General features: G+C 35.6%; 2 protein-coding genes across 2 annotated transcripts in view; one reads left to right on the forward strand and one right to left on the reverse strand.

Annotated features, from left to right (window-relative positions):
• Nucleotides 1–26,377, forward strand: part of LOC126843699 (uncharacterized) — a 34,182-nt gene that overhangs the window by 6,088 nt on the left and 1,717 nt on the right. Inside the window, exons 3-10 of the mRNA XM_050581391.1 lie at nt 13,033–13,174; nt 16,150–16,252; nt 16,325–16,534; nt 20,041–20,500; nt 22,693–22,938; nt 24,272–24,392; nt 24,582–24,867; nt 25,698–26,356. Coding sequence (XP_050437348.1) covers nt 13,033–13,174; nt 16,150–16,252; nt 16,325–16,534; nt 20,041–20,500; nt 22,693–22,938; nt 24,272–24,392; nt 24,582–24,867; nt 25,698–26,356 — 2,227 coding nt within the window. The remainder of the gene's footprint in view (nt 1–13,032; nt 13,175–16,149; nt 16,253–16,324; nt 16,535–20,040; nt 20,501–22,692; nt 22,939–24,271; nt 24,393–24,581; nt 24,868–25,697; nt 26,357–26,377) is intronic.
• Nucleotides 7,149–9,384, reverse strand: LOC126843700 (uncharacterized). The gene is made up of 2 exons (XM_050581392.1): nt 7,918–9,384; nt 7,149–7,803 (listed from the first exon to the last, which is right to left on the reverse strand). Exon 1 carries the CDS (start codon nt 9,296–9,298, stop codon nt 7,952–7,954), a length of 1,347 nt encoding a protein of 448 aa, XP_050437349.1. The 5' UTR covers nt 9,299–9,384; the 3' UTR covers nt 7,149–7,803; nt 7,918–7,951.

Below are 26,377 nucleotides of genomic sequence, written 5' to 3' on the forward strand. Positions count from 1 at the left end.
GGGCCATTTGGCTGGTCATCGCCGGTATTGCCTCCTTGAACCTGGGCATGTCATAAAGTGTTAACCCCAATACACTTGCAAGAAGTAAAATGTCACTTTTTTTAAATACATTAAAAAAAATGTTTTTTTCCCCCCAAGTTCAGATAAGTTACTGGTTTTTAATATTAACTTGATCCAGTTAAAAGGTAATGAACCGATTTAATTGGATATGAGAAATTATTGGTTGTACTGGATTTTTACGCCTTAAATTGGCATTTGAGTAGAACAAATTAATTTAAAAATTATCGGGTCGATGCAAAAACGAAATTAGGTGTATTTAAGTTTACGATTGAGTGCATTTTACCTAAAAAAAAAAAATTAAAAAAACACTAAGGTTAAAATAATTACCGAACTCATTATCGAACGCCTATATAGCCTTGTTGTGTTGAACTTGGCATTTTCAATGGTATTTTTGAACGGTAGTCGACGACAATATAGTATAGACTCAGTCTGTTGTTAGCGCTGAAGATGACAACATCGTTGTCGTAACACGTGTACGCAAGAAGTGTATAATTTTTATGGTTTAGGGTTCGAGTAGATTTTATATCTTTACTATATATTTAACCATAAGTTTGCTTAACAGTTTTTTCTAGACAATATAGTAGTAACAAACTATACTTGGTGGGTAATATATAAGAAGATACTGCATCAGTTATTTTGTGTGTGTGACATGTCTTCACTTTCGTGGAAAACCAGAGCAGTTTTAGCTGAAAGTACAAGATTGATATGCTAAGATATTGGAATTAAATTTAAACTCTACTTGAACATATTTATCGCTGCTTAACATTATTAAAAAAAAAGGATCTGCGAGGTGAGGTTAGATTAGGTTAGGTTTGGTTAGGTTAGGTTAGGTGTGGTGAGGTTAGGTTAGGAAAAAAATTCCTTCTCTCCACAGAGTAAACGCATGAATCACATAACCATATATATATTTATATGTATATGTTTTGTAAATGTATGTTGACAAATCGAGTAAATGAAAAATAAATAAAGCATAAAACAATAGCTAAAAGCGTAAAGTGCAAGATTGATATGTTAAGATATATTGGACCGGTCAACATGGTGGTTTGCTCTTTATCAATGCGATAACCTCCTAGTGTGACATTTTAGCGAACAGGTGTCTTACTACTTAAGTAAAGAGTAAAAAACATTAAAAAAATTCCTACTGTAAACGCAGATAAACGCTGTTAATGATTCTTCCGGCTTGGGCAGACCATAATATGAGACATGTGACCGCAAATCGCTGAACTCTTGGCCCGGTTCTTCTTCGCCGTCGTTTAGTATGACGTTACCGCTCTGTGCCGGCTGTGTAAAATAATAATAATAATAATACCTGTAGGAATATAATATAATACAATATAGGTATGTATACCCGGTCGTGCGGCACTTGTGGCGTTTCCAATTCGTTTGCTGTGTCCAAGATTCACCGTTAATCGCAATATTATGTTGCCAAAGGTGGCGACGGTTAGGCAAACATCCTCCTCAAGTATTGTGTGTTCTCAGCTGTTCGATCAAGACAGCGCCAAGTCGGTTGTCCGAATAAGACTTTCGAATCGAAGGGGGGAAAATAATTATAAATAAATCAAAAACCATATAATATGTATTATCAATAGGATGAAAGCGAGTTTCGTCGAGAAATCAGGGCTTATGGGTTTTTAATGAATAACTTAACTGTACTATTTTGCCCAGCACAAGTTGTATCTATACATGATAATATGTGTACAGGAGCGGTTTTAGATAGAGGTCAGATAGAGAACGGATACCTATATTATTATTTAACCATCAACACACACACACACACGTGGAAACCGTTTTGTTTACACTCTTAGTTTCTTTAGCAGTTTCTTAGCTGACCGCAAATTATAATCCCCCAAAGACAGAGTATTGGCTTATTAAATCATTAAACGGTTGCACGTACATTCTGGCACGTACTTGTCCTTCGTTGATGAGTGGTATATAATTTTTTTTTTAATTTTTATGCTATAAAAAAAAAATACCAAAGTTCAATATTGTGATTTTTTCTACAATGCAACGCCATCGTTTTGGCTTGGCGCCTGTCTTGAGTAACGTTTCGTTATTATTTATTATTGAAAAGTGTCGAGTGGACACATTATTATTATCGCCGTGTCTTCTATAATAATGCACTTGGATTTTAGATGCACTGTAGGTACAACATAATAATTAAATATTATTACAACAATATGGTTGTTTTTATTATTAATATTATTGTCAACTTACATAAACGGTCGATGATATTTGATAATTCCACTCGAGCCATTGTTATGCAATTTGCAGAAAAGACATAACTCTACACGATGAACATCAAAATAATATTATTATTATTATTGCGGAAGTCAAACGTCACGTAATCGCACATACTCACGGTTAGGTACTATATTAAATCTTGGTATACTGTCAAATTTCAAACACTGGTAAACACCGAACACCGTGTAAGTATGTGAAACTACCGACTGTATAATATAACGTATTATTTAAGTAAAGGATTGTTGCCAAAATCTATTTTTTTTTTGAGAAATAAACATCAAAATAGCAAAAGTAGCAGCAACTCATCACCGTGTCAACTAACTCTGTACACTAATTATTTAATTATTTCGTTTTATCATTATCCTCATAGTATATGATCTTTGAACGCAAGTAAAAACATTTAGTTGATTGCATGGTCGTTTCCTGCTTCCTCGACTTATCTCACATGTCGGCCAACCGAAACCGTTTGTTCGTCTCATCCATGTCTTTATAGCATACACTTAATAAAACAAATTAACCAGTATGTTTGTTCAATTGTCTAAATGAACTTATTAAAATTTGGTGCTGATTGGGTTCAATTTTAACGGGAATTGTATTTTTCTCGCTATCTATTCAAACTAGAAGTCTGATTAAATTTGCACGGTATTCAGGGTGATCAACTATTATCGTGAACCACCCAATGTCTCGCTGGGTTTAATTAATATTTGTATATTTTTTTTTCATAATCTTTTTATACAACGTGATCTCAATTTCTCACAATATTTTTTTTGTTTTTACCCCCTTCTTAAACTTAGTTTTTTTTTATAGCAACTTTTAAAATGCATAGGCAAAGTTATAAGAGTTACCTATCTAGTGTAAAATTTGTATCATTTATATTTCGGTCTACTTTATAATACCATGCATATATGAACAGTTCTATTGAAATCAACAAAGAGTTATGAATATTTATGCTGGAAATTATACTAAATATATTTTGCTCTACTACACAATACTTTGGTAAAATCCACTTTCCCCATTTAACTTCGCATCGTCCGAAAGACTTGGATGTTTATTCTAATTATTAAGCGGCTAACGTATTGTTATTCAGCTGTGTTCATATTTCCATAATATTACAGACCGGACTTGTCTATATACAAAAATGTATAAAAAAAAAATAATAAAAGGTAAAGATTAGCGGTTTGAAAATAAATAAATGAGATTCTTGACCGATATGAGTTATGTTAAACAGTTTTTTTTATTATTTATTAGAAAATTGAAGACGATTGTGTTTACAAAGAGCAATTGTGGTGTTTTTAAGTACCTATATGAAAACCAAAAAACAGACAATGGCTGTGAATTCGAGGGGGTTCAACCGCTGCAGCCCCATTGAAATGTATTATTACTTTCTTTGCCGACATTTGAGTGTAACATGTTTCACGGATAAAAGAAAGGGGGTTAAAAATAAAAAATATAGTGAAAAATTGAGATCACATTGAATAAAAACACTATGTAAAGAAAAAATTGAATTGCTTAATAAAGTCAGTGAGAAATTGACTGGCTAGCTGATCTCGATAGGTATGTGTAAAAATGTCAGCTCTCTATCTCAACCATTGTAGCTGTTATAACGGCTATTTTTGCTGTAATCGGTCTAACCCTAACCTTTATAATTTATACCTTTTGATAAGAGATGTATTTTTTTTGGCTGCTATTTTTGGTGAATTCAAAAGCTATAACAGGGTGATTTTTTTAACGCCCTACACTAGTTTACTCTTAAAACAATTGCAATTTGTAGTGTTTATAAACGTTTTTGTTAATGCTATATTACTATATGAGACAATATTCAATTTTTTCAATCTTTTTCGGCATGTCCTAGAGCTTTATCAACTTTTGAAACTTAAATATGGCAACGTACATATTTGTTATTAACTTATTAAAATTAAGAACAATTTGCTTAAAAAAGGTTGACTGGTCGATAACCAGATTCAAACTGAAATAACTCTAAAAACGATTATTCAAAACTGCTTATGGACTAGTCAAAATGTTCAGTAAATTATCCTTAATTTAAAAATTGTTAAATAGTAAGTTATCGTTGTCGTTTATAAGTTTTATAAGTTGATCGAGTAAAAATGTAAGCCTAACCTAACCTAACCTACGAAATTGCAATTGTCTTAAGATTAAACTAGTGTAAGGCGTTGAAAGAATCACCCTGCATATGTATACATAAATTCACTTGTAAACATGTGTCGAAACTCAAACGTGTACAATTTTCGTACGACGAACAAATTACTTGTCCACGCCAAACCAACAGCACACATTCTGGTGTTACCTCCTATCGGGTTTCCACTGGCATATTTTTTTAATATTGCTTTTTTTATTGGCAGAAAAACATTATAATAGTATTATTATTATTATTATTATTATTACACGAGCAAGTCACGATCAATTTGTTCAGCGTTGGAATTTCCGTTCGCCCGATTTTCCTAGCACGAGTATATTGTACATGATATTTTATCTGTGCAGATATTATGGCGCAGGCTGTATTGACAATATAGGTATACGTCATGATAATAACAGTTGTTGAAAATATGTACAAAATAAAAACCGAAATATATAAAGTGAGTGTCTCAGCGTTGTCTAAATAAAAGTACCACACGAAATCGTATGAAAACAGCTAATGTCATATTTTTAGCAACACAGGTACACACAAAACAACAGACAAAAAAAACAATGCATAATGAAAAAATTATAAATAAAAAAACCGTGTGACAATAATAGTTACAAAATATCATCAAATATTAAATAAATTAAAATTATTACTATTTTTGTACGCTTTTATTAAGGCAGAGTTGCTATTCCTGATGTTACTGGTGTATCAAGTATGTGATGAGTGATGACTCAACAGATAATAATGGAATTCAGTAAGATCATCGTGATACACCGTGTAAGATATTTGGGAGAACACATAATATCAGGGCTCTGAGTTTAATGGGCCCTTATTATACAAAAGACAACTTCTTGAAAGGTTTTTTTTTATATATTTGACCAGTTTAACTTCAACAAACTTAAAGATTATTAATATTTACATGTAAATATATAGCATGCAATTAAATATATCACAAAAGAATGATTATAAAAATAACTACATAATTATTAACAACTAACAACTAAATAGAAAAAAAAAAAATATATATATATATATATTAATTTTTTTAGGGTATTTTATTTATTGCCAATTAGTTTTGTTTATTAAAAAATATTATACTGTTTTTTTAGTTGTAGTTTCCTTATTTAAAAACTAATAAACTATAATTTTCTTAATCACCTATGTTAAACATTTCATGTAAAACTGTGCATAGTTTAAACATGTATTTTTATTTGTATAAAAGTTTTTTTTTAATTCCCATCATATTGTTGCAATTAATGTAATACATTAATTAGTACTCAAAAGCTATTTTTTTCCAAATAGCAACAAATGCCTATTTATTTTTTGGGTCTCTTATTTAAATCAACATCGGGGCCTTTTAAAAACTCTCAACAATCAAACAACATGTTTTTTATAGGTCAAAGTGTTGAATATTTATGACCAAAAAATTTGTATTAAATACATTTTCACAATATTTCTGAAATGCTGACATTGCCGTCTGGTCTTTCTTAGCGTTTTGGCTAAGATCAAAAGAGCTGTTTATTGCGAATTTTTTAGAAAGTATCTGTTAGACAATAGACGTCTTTACAAAATATATAATATTATAATATAATATCAACGGGCCGTTTGAATAGTTATTACTTTGTGGTAGAGAAATCTAATTAAAGAAAGTTGTGCCTACTTATTCGAAATAAAACCATTCTGCGTTAACTCAGAATACAACTCCAGGTAATTGCAATATAAATAACTCAATTTTTAATTACAATTTCCATATGTTTTAACGTTTATTATCATTCATTAATTTTGCATAATTCATTGTAATTTTATCCAAACAGAAACGTTGAAACTCTTTGACAGCCCTACTAAGATGAATCTATATCTTATGGTGTCTTTCCCTGGAGATTAACAAATGTTATATTATTTATTTTTATTTTTATTTAGTCTACTATTAAGGTCATTGTCTAACACGGTGATCAAAACTAGTTTCGCACCGCATTGGAAACGCCTAGAAACGAGCATCGTCCGACAATGCTTTCGCGTAATGCACAAATTAGACCTATCGAATTGGGTTGGTAGGACAATAATAATATACTTGAACGGGCCCCCGTGTGTATACATTGGTAGGTATATAATAGGTAACTATAATATTATTTTATACGTCCTATGGCCATCCGTTAAATCGCACAAATTGCTATCGAGCAACGCAAATAGAACGTTCTCGTTTTTCGCCCAAAATCACAACGATAAATTACATTATAAATATACTGTCTGACAAAGCTTACCGTGTGACTACGGCCACTATGTTTGGCGGTATTACCGTGTTTATCGTTGAATTCTGTGTCCAATTACTACTAAACTGTCAACGGTGTGACCGAATTAAGAGAATAAAAATTCAAAACACTAATGCCGGGTTGCACCAAATATTTACACAGAAATAAACTCGATTAACTGAGGTTAAAATAAATTCTGTTGTATAAAACATGTTTTAAATATAATCTGTTGTTAAAAATGTACTTTATCGCTAGTTAAATTACAGCGTCATTTATCGCTGTGTAAAAATTATTTATGTACAGTTAAATTTTGTTATCAATGTTTTCCGTTAAAGTGGTGATAATGGAAATGTGCGTTATCAGTTTATCATTGATTAGACCCTGTATGATAATAGTATTACATCCTACTGTTGATACCATTTATTTGAAAACCTGGTTATTACCAGTATACTGGTATACTGGTAATAACCTGAATATAAAATAACGATTAAACAACACTCGTAAATTTAACAAAAGTTAGTTTATTACGGTGGTACATAATTTACCAATAGATAACGACAAGTTTGGTGTAACATCTTTATTGGCCATTACCGTTAGAGTGGTGTATATTATGTAAAAATGAAGTTAGAGAATTGAATAAGATAGATTAGAAAATATAACACAAGTAGCCTACACGGATATGATGTTGCAGTGACTGAGTTAGATAGCATTAGCAAACCTAACCGGAATGAGTATGCATATTACTTGGGTGTCTTAAAATATTTTCTATGCTTTAAACACTAACGTAACACATTTATTTACTTTACTTGAACTTTCAAAAATATGCTATGAGTTTTGAACCAAAATTAGATCTTGGTATATCAGTTTTTATTTTTTTTAATTTCGATCCTAGCTAGATTCCCTTTTAAAATATGATAAAACAATAATTTTGTGCTTTTTTTTAACCATTAATTGACTAAATATATACTTATTTGCTCGCAATAAAATGAGCGCCAACCAAGCGTGACGTCATCAAACCCTGTTCTGCCTGGAACTTTTTACCTTGTTGTTTATTTTATATATCACATTGAACTTTGGCCCCGTTTGATTTCCATTGTCTTTGAACTATATCTTAAAAATAAGGTTAATTGAAGGTAAAACAAAAGTAGCTGAATTCAAATTGTTTTATTTGGAATTTTTATATTTATATACTGACGACGAGCATCTATCTTAACGCGAATTTACCTTCTTAGGGGTTTGACGGTTAGCGGTTAGGTTATCATTCAAAAGTGAGCGCCGGTTCTTCTAATACTATTTTCGTCATCTCGTGGATTTCATCAATATATTCTATGAGTGATCGAACGACGCCAAAGTCGACTCCTTTGAATATTACTGCCACGTCGGTCATGAATTTATTGGCTGCTCTCTGAGTGATGAGCTCCTCCGGTTCACCACCGCCAGAACTTATCAAGTCTCGCAAATCGTTTTCTACTTTTGTCGGGTTCAACACCATCGGTTTTGTGGCATCGCACTGTAACGGCAGCGAGCAATTGTATAAGATTTTGTTTAAGACTTGTATCATAGCGCCTACAAGCGGAGTGCTTCGATTTAGATCGCCGAGCTTGTCGAAAACCGTTAACAAATTCCGGACGTCCGGATCGTCTTCGATGCGCAACATCTTAGCGAAATTCATAAGATACTTGGACCATTCTCTTGCGTACTGTACGCTGTGCTTCATTGAGATTTTTTCCAGCACTTCAGTGTACAACAGGTGCACCGACGTTATCCGGAAAAAGATGATTTTCAGTAGAGCAAAATGCGCCGTGTAGTAGTATTTGAGATTTTGAAGATGATCAAAGGGCCACGTGACCTTAAGCGCCCGATCCCAGGACGATTCAAGCAGGTGGTTGGCGCCTTTCCAATCGACTTCCACGTCGTATGCATTCATAAACGCCTTTCTGGTTACCGTTTTTTCGCCCAAGTCGTTCAGCAATAGATTTTTCATCCTCAACGAATCACTGACTTCGCCGTACCGCTGTTTCTCGTATGCGTTCATCAATTTTATTCTCGTCTCCACAAGACTTACAAATTCGTTGTTGTTCCTCCTGACTATTTCTTTTATCACTAAAATTTCGGCGTCTCGATGATGTCTAATCCAATGCTGGCACCAATCTTTTAAATGGTAAGAGGCGCAATCGTTGGCTCTCCAGTCGGACAACAGCAATTCGGTGACATAACCGTGTCTTTCGAAAAGTTTTCTCCGAATCATGAGCGGTTTGTCGTTGTCGCCTTCCACGTATAAATCTTTGAAATAATAAGCTCTCAACAGTCCCGTGTACAAGTGCAACAACCACAATGAGCCGATTTTCACACCCTCTAAATTGTACAATACAGATAACGCTTCTTTGGCATTGCCGTGAACGACTATGTCCAGGATTGTATCTGCCGGAGTGTTCTTTATGTCAAACGACAACCTGGACAATCTCATGTGGGTCACTGCTTTAACCAAACAGTTGCATCTGAACACTTTAGGGTCGGTAACGTCCCTGGCAGTGTAAGGATTTGGACAAATCTGCACGGCCAAACCCAACACAAGGATTACACTAAGCCATTTCGAGTGAAGCATTTTTTGAAGAAATTAAAACACTAAATGCTGGTTGTAAAGTCGATCGCAATTTGACACTGCAAATGGACAACTACTTGGAAATGCTAGTCACTTAGAAAATATAATGCTAGTTTTTTCACATTAAAAATAACCAATTCGCACCTTTTAATGTTTGAACAGCTCGCGTTAGTGTCGACAATAAATCCAAATATCAATTTAATGTAGTGCGTCATTAAACGATACAATATTATGATCAAATCCAACCGTGTATTTTCGAAAACGAATTTCTGATAGGCTAAGTTTTAAGTTTGTTTGAACGCCTTTGTCTCAAGTTTGTCTCAAAAAGTATTCTAGTTAGTACAGTACCTAATATAATATTTAGAAAGATTAAAATTAGCAAAAAATGTTTCTGTTAAGAGTTTGACTAATCACAAAATATAAGACATATCGTTGATAACGAAGATGTATTTAAATATTATTTAAAACAGCAAAAATCTGGATCAAAGCACTGTCCAGATAACAAAGATTTAATTCAAATAAATAAGTTGACAATGGCTTCTGTATAAAAGAGTTTTTCTAAATTAACTCTGGTAAAATAATATAATACACTACTGATTTTGTGCAGTTCAGCTTTTTACATTGCTTGTACATATTAAATATTAATTTTAAAGTCAAAAGCTAATTAAGAACCACTATAACTCGACAAAGATTCGAGTCTTTGGTTTTGGTATCGGTTGAGTAAAAGTAATTCTTGAAAAAATCAATATCCAGCATTATGTTAAGTTTGATAAATATAAAAAAGTACGCTTTGTTTTTTTTTTAATATTAGTGTATACAATTACAGCTGATCTTAAGTATGAACAATTTTATCATATCCCCTCCCCAACCAATAACTCCTAGCTACGCCATATAGATCATTCTATATTGTTTGTCATTGATCGAAAATTAAATTAACAGCGACTAACCTAACTAGTCAATTAACTGGCGCTTTTTTTTACACAACTCTTACAATTTCCAAACTTACACACTAAAGTCGATTGTGAATTCAACAAAACAAGATCTCATTACATGTTTTTTTTTTTGCAATAATATCATATCTACTTTCTTAATTATTGCACTGTTACATTGTCTTGGCACGCACCGCTGAATTTAAATGCATTAAAAACTAACTTAATATTTCAAATCAATTATTCAAATGAGATACTTAATTTCCTAATATAACTTACATTTGCAACGAGACTCTTAAAATAATTATTTATTCTTATAGCTGAAAGCTTCCTTTAAATAAAACATGTATCAGAAATAGGGTAAGATTAGGTTAGGTTAGGTTTGACTGAGTACATTTTTACTGAAGTCTTTTTAAAAAAAAAACAAACAAAAAACGTTAGAATTTTTTGTTTCATAATTTTGTGTTGCTCTCCGAATTTCATATTTATGTAACCATGTACTACTTACAAATGTAGTTTATAAGGTAATATATTTATTTACAAAGTATTTGGAGTGGTTTTAAGGGTTTAACTCCTTCTAAGTATTTTTAGTGAACCTTAAAAAAAAACAATAAACGTTAGTTTTTTTTATGTTTCATAACCGTTAGAAACTTGAAATTAAAAAAAAAAATACATTTTTTTTAATTATCTTAATATGTGACTTATCAATCAGTAATTTTATTTTATATAAGTAAACGGCCTACAAAAATTAAATGAAGTATTGGCATTTTTATTTTCAAACCAACAGAAAAAACAAAATCTGTCTAGCTTTAATTCCAGTTCAAAAAATGGTGCTAAGTTGAAATTTTATACTTTAACTAGTAACCATAAACTGATGAGATTCTAAAAAAAAAAATTGATTTTTTTGGACATTTTAAATATTCTATTTTTGCCACCTGAATTCATTCTCAGACCACTGTGGTGCGGCATAGAGGACATAATATTTAAAATTTTAAAACTTTAACACCTTTTTTTTTATGGCGACGAGATTTTTTTTAATATAAATCTTGTTATACTAGTTTTCTATTATTAGAATTAATACTGACATTTATTTATTAGAAAAACCATCGCCTTAACGTCGGTTAACACTACAAAAACGTTAGCCTGTCAACAGACATTTAAGTACACATCTTATAATATAGGTATTGAGCATACACCTTTCTTACAAAAACCTACACTCCTTTAACAGTGTGTTTATGCAGCCGTGTCGGCGTTAGCTAAATAATGTTTCTTGATAAAAAAAAATACCTGCCACATTCATTCACCGCTCTCAGGTTTCTCCGTAGCCCGTAGGTTACTATTTTTTATTTTCCCTATCATTTCCCGGAGATCTTTCTAAGCGTTTCCCATCACACGGGCTATATGGCAACCAAACAATACCACCGCGTTGGGAACCCGGTCGATTGTCCATGGCCATGACCTACCTGAAAATCGCTGATCCATCAAATCAAAACGATCACACACTCGATACAAGTACAATATTATTGCCGTTGTTAAGGCTACCAGCTGTGTGTGTTATCGTTTCTCAATACGACCAAGACAACCCAACCCAAGTCCTAACCTAACCCCGAGCTTCGGGCCTTGACGGATCCAATTAGGCTTATATAAGTCAGGAGACTGAAGAAGATCCCTGAAGCGTTGCCCTAAGGATCTACAATACACCCCGTTAAAACGCGATTTCAAGGCCTTATCTATATAGTATTGGCACACAAACACACATAACCTGGCTGGATGCTTTACTTGTGCCCGAGATCTCAGATTGGATCTGGCAGGTAAACGTTCTAGAGGTTAAAACGTTGAAATAAAAAAATAACAGCAAAAATATACCATTTTATTTAACAACTTTGATATCTTATGGACTCAGATTTGGCCATTATTTAGATAGGGGAAAGGTGGGTAAAATGGGGACTAAAAGACTTTCTCTTATATATGTTCCCTAAACACCTATGTCTTTAATTTGACTAGTCCTTAAATAGTTTTTTAAAATTGTGTTTTGCCCCATTTTAGCCGCATGGTTAGTTAAAATAGGCTAGTCAGTCATTTTTGGTTGGTATACCCTTATCAGTCTTTTTTTTAATACATGTATTTACTTAAAAGCTAAAATATTTAGGTAGATTATGAGCATACAACTTTTATTTCTTGTAAGTTTTTGATATAGTTGAAACATTCTATACAGAAACAAATTAAATATTCTTACTTTGAGACGATTTTCAACTCGGACCAAAATTTTACATCAACTGTGATAACAAAATTGATAATTATTTTTGTAGGGAAAATGTTGTTGTTACCGTTTTGAAACATCTGGTACTAGGTTTTGGTAACCATAGCTACCAAAAATTACGCGCTTATCTAAATTTTAGCTATCATATTTAAAGTGATATGCCACTGACCGGTATTACCCACTATTATACGTTGCACTATGTATGGTTTTATATATATAATGATGTTTTTTTTTTTTAAAACGTTTATCAATTAAACTGACACGATGGGAATATTTCGTTTACTTTGGTCATACTACTGTGCAGTTATTATTTATTCTAAGAAGGCGGTCACCTATATTATCTTCTCTTCCGTACCTACAATATATTATTGTTGTACACATTTTAATATATAGAGAACCTACCGGTGTTGTTACGGTGCGCGATTCAGGTTTTTTTTTTTGGAGCGATAATAATAATACAAAAAAAACCAAACTTACCAAACATCATAATAGAAGGTACCATATAAATTACCAGTAATGAATATTATATTTTGTTGTTGTTTTCACAGTGAATGGGCATGCGAAAAACAGCGGTACGAGATGGGCCAGTGCGGAACTCGAAGCGGCCGACGAGCTAAAGGACTTGCAGATATACAAATCGGTCGTACAGTCAATGGAAGAATGGCGACAGCGGAACGCCTCGCCTAAGAGGTAAAATAATTGCAAATAAAGTATTATATTATTATTATACACCATCAGCCAGTTTCACTGACATTTGTTAAGAATTTAACTTATTGTTAATTATATTTAACAACTAGTTAGTGAAAATTGGGTTTCATCGAGATTTGTTAGCCTTAACACATCGTTAAAACGATTGTTAAATTAATCACCCGAAATCGGCTTGTTAAAAAGTTAATCAGCATGCTATAATGTATTGCAGTAGGTACTTATATATATTTATAATATTTATATTATTATAGTTCAGAAATTGTTTTTTAATTTTTGTCGACTGAGTATACTAGTAATATATAATAATGAATTATACATTTTATGAAGAACTTCTTTATATTGAGTATTTAGAGAAGAATAGAAAAGACAACTTTGATAACCCTTTATTAGGTAAGCAGAAGTTATTTTATTTAGGTAGATTAGGTAAAAAGGAATGGCACAGACTTGCATTATAGGTTCAAATATCATAATTTATTGTATTTTGTAATTTAGATAATATTATTATGTCTTGCCTGTCCTGAGTATAATAATGGAAATAATTCTTATCGATATCTACTTTTTTTTAGGCCTTCAAAATGGAAAAAATTATTTTAACGAGTTAAAAAATTATATATAAATTATTTATATGAACCGAAACTTTAAAAGAAAGTAAAATAAAATGCCAAATAATAACAAACTGACAAATTAAATTCTACAATCACTTATCAGTTATCACACATCTTAATAACCAATGAAAACGTTGGAATCGAGGTAACCCCTTTGGTAACCTAACTACCATTTTGTTAACTTAACAAATAGAATTTAATAATAATATAAATGTTATGGTGAAACTTACTTAATTTAACCAGATGTTAAATTCATTTGAATTGTAAACTAACATTATGTTAAGAGTGTATTTAATAATAGTTGGTGAAACCGGCTGCATATACTCGTATTTAAAAATATCACAAAAAAATTGCCACCACAAAGATTAGAAAAAAAAGCAGCCATCGAGAGCCAGTTCAAAGCAGAGTTTATGTTGTATTTTTTTCTCACGCCGAGCAATGTGCTAATGTCTATTAAAATAATACTAATTTCTTAAACGGAATAAAATGCAGCCAACGGTGACGACACTCGGTGTTTACGATTTCTCGGCAAGCAATAATATTTTTGTACTGTAATAGTCATCACTCATAATGTAGTCAAGTGTTAACGACTGACACGTATTGTGCCCATATAATATAGGTAGTCATAATAGTAAGTAGGCCGGTATTTCAAAGGGAGGGCTCTTGAAATGGTCAAAAATGTATTATAGTAGCTCATTTTGCCCAATTAAATAACATGTTCGTTTTCAGAGTTTAATTGAAAACCCTCCAAAAAAAAAACACAAGTCAAACGAGTAACATGGAAGCTATTTTTCTTGTGTTGCTCTTCGAATTCCATATTTATGTAACCATGTACAAGATCTAATAAACTTCTCCAAAAAATGTCTGTATACCGCTTTTCTAAACTAAATACCTAGCTACGCCTATTGTTTATAAAGTGTGATTTCTAAACTTCGCCGAGCCCCGTAGGCCTATCAGTTACTATTTAAAAATACTATTATATTAATGCTTTAATAATAATCGACCATGCTGGTTTTAATCGGTTACGGACTACCTAGCTAGTAAGTAAGACGGTGTGGTGGGGCTAGGCAAGTTCAAATCCACAATTACTTGCCAATTATGACTTACAACCGTGTGTACTGTAAACTGTGTTAACGGAACAATTTGCACAACAAATTATTAGCATCGGTTAATTTAACGGAATATTAATTATTAGATATTCCTTGTTGGGTTCAACGCTTACACGTAGTTACCACTAATGATACCGTTGTTGTATGTGTGTCAGTCTGGTTTAATGAGTCTGATTTTCTAATATAATAATACTATGACAATAAACGGCATCAATTATTATAATAATGTTTTCAAATGTTCAGTGAAGTAATTTGAGAGTACTCGCCAACAGTGGAAAAGATACCGGACAAGTCGAAACAAGGGTTGTCAAAAATGGCTAAGGGTGATTGTTATTTTTTTTTTTTTGACATGACTTTGTGTTAAATGTATAACTTATAAGCACAACTGTGCATTATATGTACATTGATATAGCTAAACAATATTACTATGATCACTTATCGGTTATATATTTAAGTGGAATGTGTTTAGGTTAGGTTTAATGTACAGTGTACACCTGTCACAACGGTAAAGGTAACTCATTGTGTGTGTGTTAAATCGTCTTGATCAGTAACAGGACACAATACAATAAAAAAAAATAACCACAATATTTATGATAATTCCAACACTATCATCTACCCTTCAGAATAATATAATACCATTGTTTTATTTTTATTAACATATTTATTTTATTCAACTTGACAATATTATACGCATAATATTTACAATTACCGTTGAAGCAAGTTTGTGGTAGACGTAGAGAGTCTGACTAGGTACAATTAGTGGTTAACAATATAATTTTACTTACATTTCTCAATCTTAACTGCTACATCAATAATAATAATATTATTTATAATATTGGAAAATAAATAACATTATCTTCGTCCTTTTCTCAGATTTTTAAACCAATCATTTAACGGATTTTTTTTTTGTCAATATCGCACGAATAACTGGTTTTTTTATTTAAATAAAAAACACATACTATGTAATACCTATGTACCATACAGAATAACGTATTTATTTCCAAACGGCTGAAGGTCGTGAAATGTTTCTGATAAATACAACATTTAAAAAGAATCCTTGATCCTGATAACATAATAATATTATGCATACAAGTCTAGTGAATTATACGTTCAAACCAGATTTCTTAATAGTCAATTACACCGCTATAATATTATTTAAGTTATTGCAATCGTCTGGCAGTTTTATCGTCTGGCTGCTGGAAAAAATGTACATCTAACAAACATTTCTTTTAAATTTTTACAGACAAAAGAGAGCAGAAACAAAAGTATGCTATCCAGAAGTGGGTTGCTTCGACGAATCCGGCCCTTACGGTTACATAGGCACCGTGCCCAACCCACCGGACGAAGTGAGCACCAGATAATTTTACCAATACTTAAAGCAAATAAATAAATTCTAATTTCCACGACCATCCCGTTAGGTCAACACGAGATTCTTGCTGTACAATTCCCGAAGGAGTCGCCGGGACACTCCCCTGCTGGACGTGGCTTTCAAGAACATGACTTCCATCTGGCACTGGGCCGGCAAAGCTTTCAACGTGACGGCACCCACCAAAGTCATTGTACACGGATTCGGAAGTTCGTGTTCTAACGTGTGGGTGTACGAGATGAGGTCTGCGCTAATGGACGCGGTAAGTCTAAATACTCAAGTGTTTAGGACTTGAGACGCATACAACAGCTGTACTTGAGCCATACCATTAATATATTTGGGCCAAACCGGCCAGGATAGACAAAAAATATATTTATCTTATAAATATAAACCTTATCAGACCCAATTCTTATCACTATCATATCTCTTATCAGCGTGCTTTCTCTTATCAGAGTTCTGGTCCCAAATAAATCGGATTCCCCATCGCAGGGGCAAAACCTTTAATGCGTTTTCTTATGGAAATAATATAGACAATATAGTAATGTAAGTGTTCAAAACGTTTACATTTATAACGTAGCTAAAACGAATTAATTTAAAACCGATAAAATATGTTACTATTCTTATCACTATCATATCTCTTATCAGCGTGCCCTCTGTTATCAGAGTTCTGGTCCCAAACAAACCGGATTCCCCATCGCAGGGGCAAAACCTTTAATGCGTTTTCTTATGGAAATAATATAGACAATATAGTAATGTAAGTGTTCAAAGCGTTTACATTTATAACGTAGCTAAAACGAATTAATTAAAAACCGATAAAATATTATGTTACTATTCTTATCACGTTTGTGTCACTTTTGGTGGTCAACTTGAAAAATATTAATAAAAAAAAACTTATATTAAGCTAAAATTGGACGAAGATGACCTTAAGTAAGAAATACATTATATACATATAATTAGGTGTTTTAACATTCACTTATCCCAACACGCTACCCGACTGGCTCGTTTGCTCGCCAAGGGGTCAAGGATGGCACTTGAAGTGGTTGCCCATTTATTTTATACCTCGGACTGTTAGTAGGTAATTATCGTCGTTAATAGTACAATATCGTTTAAGAAATTTTGTTTGTCGGTATAGTTTGCAAAATAAAGTACTACAAACACCGACCGCTGGTTTCTCAACAGATAAATTGAAAATAATGCAATCAATATTACAAAAAAAAGTGTTCAACATAGTAAATATTATTATCTTGAGCAGTTATTTTTGTTTTCTTTAAAAATTAGTTTTAGGCCAAGCGTTGGCGTGTGCAATCTTTGTTTCGCAAGATGGAGCTTGTATTTTTTTTTCTTTATGTATGTATTTCAAAAAGATCAACAAAAATCCAGTGTTCACTTGTATAAAGTACTATGCGAAACGGTTAAGTTAAATTTCTGTTTCGAGACACTTGTGTAAATATCAAGAATTCGGTCCAAAAAAAAATAAAAACAACAGCATTTTTTTACCAATAACCAATTTCTGCCAATATCCACAGGCAGACAAAACACTAATTACTTTCCAAGACAAAACAATAATATTGTTCGTGCGGTAGACACTCAAACTGTGGACACAGTATAATTAATTTATATACATACAATAAAAATACACATTTAAATATTTATGCACCAGCTATTTCATAACAACTTTCGACCATTTGTCCATTTTTTTCCATGCAAAACACGTTGATGTGTGACACAATTACATCAAAGCCAAGTTAACAATCGAAAATGGTACACATATAGGTACTACTATTACAACACAAATAATATGTTTTATCATTATTATTTTTATTATATAAAACTTCGGAAACGTTGTTAAACGTTGCTGGTAACTGTCAGTTAACCGTTGACAAATATTTTCCTTGGGAAATGAGAATTTATTATTATGTTGTTGACAAAATAATGAACCTAACTGTGTGCTGAGAGTAACAACTTTGCCAACGTGTGTGACGTTGACATCAATAAAACGTCTAGACAGTCTGGACACTGTTATTCGGTCATGTTAGGTTTTTGTAAAAAAAAACAATTTCAAAATGATTTAAGTACTATTTGGATCAAGGAAAACATTTTTGTCGACAAAAATCGAATCCAGAAGAGTAAAAACAATCTAAATATGTGCCAAAAGGAGCTGATATAAGATTAATAGTTTTTGTAAAGAACAAAATATGAGAAAATTAATATTATTTTCCATCACACAGATCTTGTCTGATCTCTAACGCCACAGATCGAAGGAGATATTATTTTTTTAAATAATTAGTTTGCCTGAGGCTATTAATCCACCGTCGATCACAAGTAATATGTTTTTCAATGTAAGTCAAGGATGAATTAGATATACAGATGGGCAATCAGTCCTAAGGCGTGGATTCTCGCGGCAGAGAATGATTTTTCATAGACAAAGCCATTCTTATATTATTAAGACACTAACATAAAAGTGACTTACAAAATCGAATCCATTGAAGCCACATACATCAATACACTCGTTTTGAATTCATGCAAAGTGCCTATAAAATATTAATTTATACATTCGAGTAAAAAAAAAAAAATTAACACCGTTTTTAAGACGGTTTCGTCCTAGTTTTCAACCTAATGTGTCCAAAAGGTATTCTATAGGTCAGATGTGCATGTGTATTGGTTTTTACAATGATGTTTATGGGTTGCAGCGTGTAAACATCTAGAGCCGTCAAGTATATAAATATATATATATATTTTTTTTTTAATGGTTCTTTAAGAGGGCAGTAGGTATTGGATTCACAGGACAGACTTGTATAAACTATAAATATATATATATACAGTGTATGTTTCGATGACACGGTGCGAACCTGTTTGGAATCTAACGACTGGCAGACGTAAGACTGGGTCATTGAAATTAAACGTCTTAACGGTCGGTCAATGTATTTATATCTCTTCCGCTTGTAAAGCACCATTTTCCTTTCGTATGTTCCCAATGTCCAAGTCTTGAGGCGTTACAGCAAGACAAAATTGATCTTACCAAGAACTCTGCTTAGTTATAATGTTCTTGGAAATTACAAACAAACAAAACTGTCACATTTCATCAGCAACGCGTATAAAATAAACCTATTGCGTTATTTTTAATAAGATGCATGCATAACACAACTCTGTCACGGTCAACTATATATCAATCTCTCTCTCTCTACACCTCCATTTCTCACTTCTTCTTCGTTCTACCTCTAAGACTTTACTTATCCGTTTTACTAAATTGTATTCTTCTTCAATTCACCCTGATCTTTTCTCTCTCACCCCGCTTGCTCAAGAAGCTGCACCTAAAGTATGGATTGTTTACTGATTTTTAACCTTGATTCCTATGATCCTATCTTCAGCCCTTACAGCTCCTTGGCTGTGACCACTGCAACTCTTCACAAAATAGTAGGTGGATTTTGAGATTAACCCAATTTTTGGGACTAAGGAGTTTGAGGCCACTTGCATTCTTGGTTTTTAACCGAGAAGGTATTGTATTTACAATGATGTGGTTGTCCCTATCTACTATCCAGTGAAACCACAGCCAAGACACGTGGGGGTTGTGGTCTCGCTAGGTTACATGCTACTAGCCTCAAGCACTTCTTGTACCCACGATATCTTCTAAACCGCTGGACCGATTCCTTCGTGTAGCAACTCTATAGATCAGAAATCTTGCCTGCTAGGTACTTAGTTGAGGCAAATGTCACCCGTTTAGACAATGTGACGGTATTTTATGACCGTTTGTTTATGGTGTGTTCGCAGGACGATTGCAATATCATCTGCGTGGACTGGGAAGCCGGAGCCATCATACCCAATTACGTTAGGGCGGCGGCCAACACTAGACTGGTCGGCAAACAGGTGGCCATGTTGATCTCGGGCCTAGCGCTCAAAGCTAATCTGCCCGTGGAGAACGTGCACCTGATAGGGTTCAGCTTGGGCGCTCACGCCGCCGGGTACGCCGGTGCCGAACTCCAGAACTTGAGCCGCATCACCGGCCTGGACCCTGCGGGTCCCCTTTTCGAAAACCAGGACCCCAAGACCCGGCTGGACTCGACCGACGCCAAGTTCGTGGACGTGATCCACTCCAACGGCGAGAACCTCATACTGGGCGGCCTTGGCGCCTGGCAGCCGATGGGACACGTCGACTACTACCCCAACGGCGGGCGCATGCAAAAGGGCTGTTCCAACCTGTTCGTCGGGGCCGTCACCGACATCATATGGTGTAAGTACTAAACATTATTCTTCTTCTTCTTCTTCAGGTGCCTATCCGATTTCGAATGTTCCACGACCATTCCAGCAATACTCTATCTCTGCTCTTTTCAAACCCCATTCCCTTAGATTATGAAGCCGTGATTTTCTTCCTCTGCCAGGTTCTGTCTATTTTTCCAAATGTTTTCCCTTGCAAAATGGATTCAATTATTGAATACCTGCTCTCATTCCTCATTATGTGTCCTAGGAATTGGAGCTTTCTTGTCTTTGTGGTGTTTAGCTCAGTGTCCTTGTTCATTCTCCTATCTTCACTATTCTTGTATACAGCCATAACTCAAATGCTTCCATCTTCTTTATAATAGTATCGTTCAGAGTCCAGGATTCCACACACCGTAGAACACATAGCATCTTATGTGTCTCTTTTTTGTTAAATGTTGTCTTGGCTTTATCTGTCGGAAATTGTACTTCTTGAGTGCTGTCCCATTTTTCATTTATCGTGGTGCCTAAGTAGCAATAACGTTTCACTCTTTTTTTTCTGGTTTGAATTTCCCTACGCCTATCAGCACTGACAATTTCTTGATCATATTCAAGATAGATGTCTGACATGATTTTAGAGTCAGAGACGACTACTCAACCGTCAAACACACTGTTTTTAGCGCACTAGGCCTCTTGTTTTTTTATCGTTGATTGGGTTGCATTTAAAAAACATAAATGTCATGTACGACGATGGGAAAAATTATATCCGCTTCCAGTGAAAAAACAAATACACGGTGGTGTCGGTAGTGTTTTCAGATTTCGGTGGACTTATTCAACGCGACACACATACCTAAATAAATACATTAACAAAATACAATTTTTGCGCTGACCGAATTAGTCGGGGGTTGACATTGAACCGGTTCGCCGAATGAGCAATGTAGCATAATGTGTGAAAAAAGTCATTAAAACAATTATAATTGCGGTGTAAATGCAGCGAAAAACGTTTAGTTTAAATAATATACCTACCGGAAACCCGAATTTCTTCTTCTTGTAACCGTTGACCCGTTAATCGGACCGTACCATCGCTGGGCCAAAAAGTAGATAATAATATTATAATTGTAGTCCAAACCTACTCTAACGGATTGTGTTTAAAAAATGAAAGTTACACGACCAACTGTACATTCGGAGATGCAAGGTTACTACAATAAATAATATAGTAATTTGTATGTATTTGGTCCGTCCGTTTAGGTAGTGCTGGGGTCATTCTTAACTATTTTCTTCTTGACACGCCTACGCCAGCCTACCACACCACACACTGCACAGTGGCAACCGGTATCCCGTAGGTTAATCAAATATACCGTTAATCCGGCCTATCCACAATCCTTTCACTTAAGAAAACCCCCCAAATTCGTTACTCCATCCAGATGACATGGTCCACCGATTGACCGTCATCGCCTTTAGGCAGTAGCACCGTTATCGGTACAACAGGCAACAGGTCTTCTAGAAATGCCCAACTCAAACCACTTTTACAACGGTGTTCGCCAAGACCTCGCTATCCTCTTTCCAATGTTGCTCCTAAAACTAGAAAACCCATCCGTCTTGTCTTTGCGACGGTCTCTTTCTAATGATTTCCATATCGTTATTAAACTGCGCTATTGTTCAACAATACCGTTTGACCTGTGTTGCTTGTGTAATCCTATTTGAAACTGCTTTACATACTTGTTCCTTCGGCAAGTGTATACAAGCTTTTAGGACCGTTTAGCGTTGCCCCACGTGTGTCAACCAAACTAGTTTCTAGAGACGATACTAGTTCTTAACTACTTCCTGGTTACAACCAATAATGGACAGCACAAGTTGGGCTAGGTTTACCGACGAGTTTCTGCAATGTAAAAATGAATCTAACTGTATTTTTATACGCTCGCCGAGAATCACAATTAAATAATGTCCGTCGGGTCAAGTCAAGTTGTAGGATAAACGTATAATCCTACATCGACATAAATATATTACATATTGGGATTGTCAATGTGCTTAATGCAGCTGTGTCCCAGTGGACAATCCTCAATGCTATGGCATTCCCAAACGAATAATAAATAAATCCTAGTCGCTGCTGTTCCCTCCCGACTTATGGCCAGAGTGCTGGAGATTTTGGCCGCACCTTGCCCCCCGGGTGTGTCAAAATCTGGTCACACCCAACGACTAACCTAATTACTGCTGTTATGTTGTACACAGCTGCTCCCGAAGTGTACGGCAGGAGTCTGTGCAACCACCGGAGGGCTTACAAGTTCTTCACGGACAGCGTGACCACGGGCTGCGCGTTCCCGGCCGTTCCCTGCGAGTCGTACGAGAAGTTCCTGGATGGCGAGTGCTTCCCGTGCAAGGACAAGACCAAGTGCGGCACGATGGGCTACTACTCGGACAAGTCCCCTGGTCGAGGCAAGCTGTACCTGCTCACCAGGGACGAGGAACCGTTTTGCGGTAAGCACATATCTTTTTATGTTATACTTGCACACACGTGTTACACCTGGTTACGACACGCACGGTGATATTAAAATAAATTGTGTACCAAAAAAATACTATTATGGACGAGGGTCGTTAACCGAGACCGAGTCGTTGGACTCTGCCGTCTGTCTTGGTGGTGGTGTTTAAGTAAGTAAGTAAGTAAGTAAGTGGGCCACTCGTGTGACGGCAACAATTTGTATAATGTCGAGGTGTCATAACGATATTTTATTATGGCGATGACAGAAACACGATAGGTAGTAATATGTGCACCTAAGGTCAAGGATCCTACACAGGACTCGACCGATCAATCATCCTGACTGTTTGCTCATAATAGATCACATATTATGTAGTAACACACGGCGGTGTATTATTATAATTATACATACACAGGCGCGTTTCATAACGTTGTTTCGACACGGTAGTCAAATACACAATACAGTGAAAATATCCGTTAGAAACATAGCTGTTATTCTTGTACTTCTTACACTATATTGTCATCTTGTCGTTTCCGGCACACGTACACCCTTCATAATTTGCAATTACTTGCACCAATTGACAAAACACTGGCCAAACTGACCTTTGTCATAATGTTTGCAAGATCCTTGATCCTCTTCCAAACATTTATCAACCCGAGACCGAGTGCAGTGTGATTAATATCCACAATGTGTGTTGGCTGTCACGTGCAGAATAATAATCATTGTGATCGTGCATTACATCCTAGACGTCGATTGGCTTACTAATTGACAGTTATGTGCTACATACATTCAACAGTTGATTTGGAATAATTTTCCAGCGTACATTGCATTTTGTTGTGTTATTTTTTAACAAAAAATATGTAAAAATTACAAGCCACAACTTCTGACCCGGAACACGGTGAATAAAGCTAATTTTTATTGTAATATTCCTGTGTAAACAACAACAACATTACACAGCAAGTACAACAACGTATGACGACGTTCTACCTAGTGTATTTTTGCATATTATGTGCGTTTGTTAACCGCATAATAGCGCAACGGAAGTAACACAAAACGGTCTGCAATTATTATTATCATTGTCAAGCTTCGACAACTATTATTCATAATGTGTACAAATGTTTGTAATTACTTTTGAAGACTCGCGTGTGTGTATTATTGTATAACACATACAACAGTCAACAGATTTAACCGAATATTGTCTGACCTCTATCCCTACATCATCATCTAGTGTCAATATTAGTCCTGAGGGAGCTGTATAGCTTGCCAACAGTGGTTTTGATTTTCAAAGAAATCTTCATCTAGTGGTAAAGTATGCTTTTTGTTCGACCCTTTAGCGCACCAGTACATCGCCAAAGTCTACAACTCGCCTAGTGCTCTGCCAGTGGTCAGTTATGGCAGGATCCAAATCGTACTCTTCGGTCAACTCGACATCAACGAGACGTTCACCATCACTCAGTAAGTATACCGCTTTTGGTTGGCAACCGGTACAGTGAGATTTAGCAGGAACAGTGTAAGGCCAATTGAGACTATGAGCTTTTTGAGCGTGACAGTGCCAGGAAATGAAGATTCAGACACGGGATGGAGTCAGAAGGGGAAGTTTGAGATCCAATCGACCTTAAACGTGTGTTTTCTCTGAAATTCCAGCAAAGACGACGCCAAGTTGTTGTTGGGCGATACTCTCAAGAGGATCATAGTGCCGCATCCGGCTCTGCAAGACTTCGACAGGGTGCAAATCACTTACACCGCGTACAAGGGATGGCTGTCCAACGGATTGGAGAAATGGAGCATCGACAAGTTCATTCTGACCGACAGTTACGGCATCAGCCAATCGGTTTGCAAACGAGGTCTGGTCTTGGAATCCGATGTGCCGGTCGTGTTGCCTCTGTTTCCAGGCGACTGCAACCTGCCAGAGCTGAGCTTACAGACGAACGTAAGTAGTTGTAGTTGAGCATAGCCCATATTAAGATTTGCTGCCCAAGAGAGCAAACGGCTAGCATCCTAACTAGGTGTCCTTAAGTGCACCGTGCCCTTCCCTCGGGGTGCATTATGTTGTGAATTCAGATTATTTATTATGTAAACATGTTATTATGTATGGTGCTCGCGCCCATTATTAACATGTTATAGTCATTATACGGCCTAGAGCAATATTACCGGGTGTCCAAACTGGTATTGCACCAGTTTTTATACTTCTTCTTCTGATGCTATCTGGTGATAAATGAATGATTCGTTATGAACGCGCTTCAGTTTCATCGTGTTATTAGTATTCTTTTGACAATATCTCACCGTGTCAAAATAACCAACATTTGATTCATCCATTTGTAGTTATTCTAAGTTATTGTCAAATAATTTATTCATAAATACAGGTATGATTAAAAAAAATATTTTTATGCACTTTGGTAGATTTCGGGGAGAAGTTTGCGCCAAAAATAAAAACACACGAATAGTACAAAATTAAATGAACTTAACGCGTTTATACTTAGAGGCCTAAAAGTCACCAATAACAAAGTTTCAAAGGTCAAACAAATACTTAAGATTATATGCATAATTAAATAAAAAAAGAAAGTACATTACACTTCATGCAGATACATCAATATAATATGCCCTGCAATCTAGTGTCTCTAATATCTTATCTCTTATCACTAATCCACTATCTCTGATAATTCAACTCCATAATCCGCGTTGTCCTAATAGTAATATCACTGCCTGGTAGTGGCCGGCAGGCCGCATCACTATAACGACTTGTCTGTTTGTGTTGACCAGGACAAAGGGGACGGCATCAAAGACAAAACGGACCACGGTAACGGCCAACCCGAGTTCGGTCAGCAGCACATCAACGATTCGCTGATCGACGGTTCGGCCGTTGCGGCCGCGGTGGACGCGGCCGGACACCAACTGAGCGCCACGCTGGGCGTGGGCATCAAAGAGTACATGAACGTGCCGTGGATGCCCGTGTTGGACGTCGAGACGGAACCGACGGGCAACAGCCTGGACCCGTCCGTGCCGGCCGACAGGCGGGAACATTCCGGCCGCGGGTTTACCGGCGGCAACGGTGCGTCGGCCGCCGCCAATAACGCCACGACCGAGGACGAATTCCCGTATGACCAGGCGACGCCAAGGGGGGGCGGCCACAACGGTACGGCGGCCGACGAGATCCGCGAGCCCGTGTTGCGGCCCAAGAGCCGGTTCCGCATGTACCGAATGCCGGACAACGGGACAGCGGCGTCCGCGATGGCACAGCAATCCAACGCCACCGCCACCGCCGCCACGACCACCGCCGAACGGTCGTTCATCGTACACCTGTTGCCGCAAAAGCTGATGAACATGATCGAACACGCCGAGCGGTACGCCCGCATGGCCTTTTCGCCGTTCATGTGGCCCGCCAAAGAGCGGACTCAGCGCGCCCTAAAATACTTCCCGAGGTATGTGTATACAGAGTGGTT

Source organism: Adelges cooleyi, unplaced genomic scaffold, assembly GCF_023614345.1.
Source record: "Adelges cooleyi isolate 19-005CV unplaced genomic scaffold, UGA_ACOO_1.1 ACOO_flye_CR_arks_rails_tigmint_CR_PRNA_574, whole genome shotgun sequence".
Taxonomy (NCBI): domain Eukaryota; kingdom Metazoa; phylum Arthropoda; class Insecta; order Hemiptera; family Adelgidae; genus Adelges; species Adelges cooleyi.

Coding starts and splice junctions, on each gene's coding strand:
- LOC126843700 (XM_050581392.1), bottom strand. CDS start 9,298: ATGCTTCACTCGAAATGGCTTAGTGTAATCCTTGTGTTGGGTTTGGCC.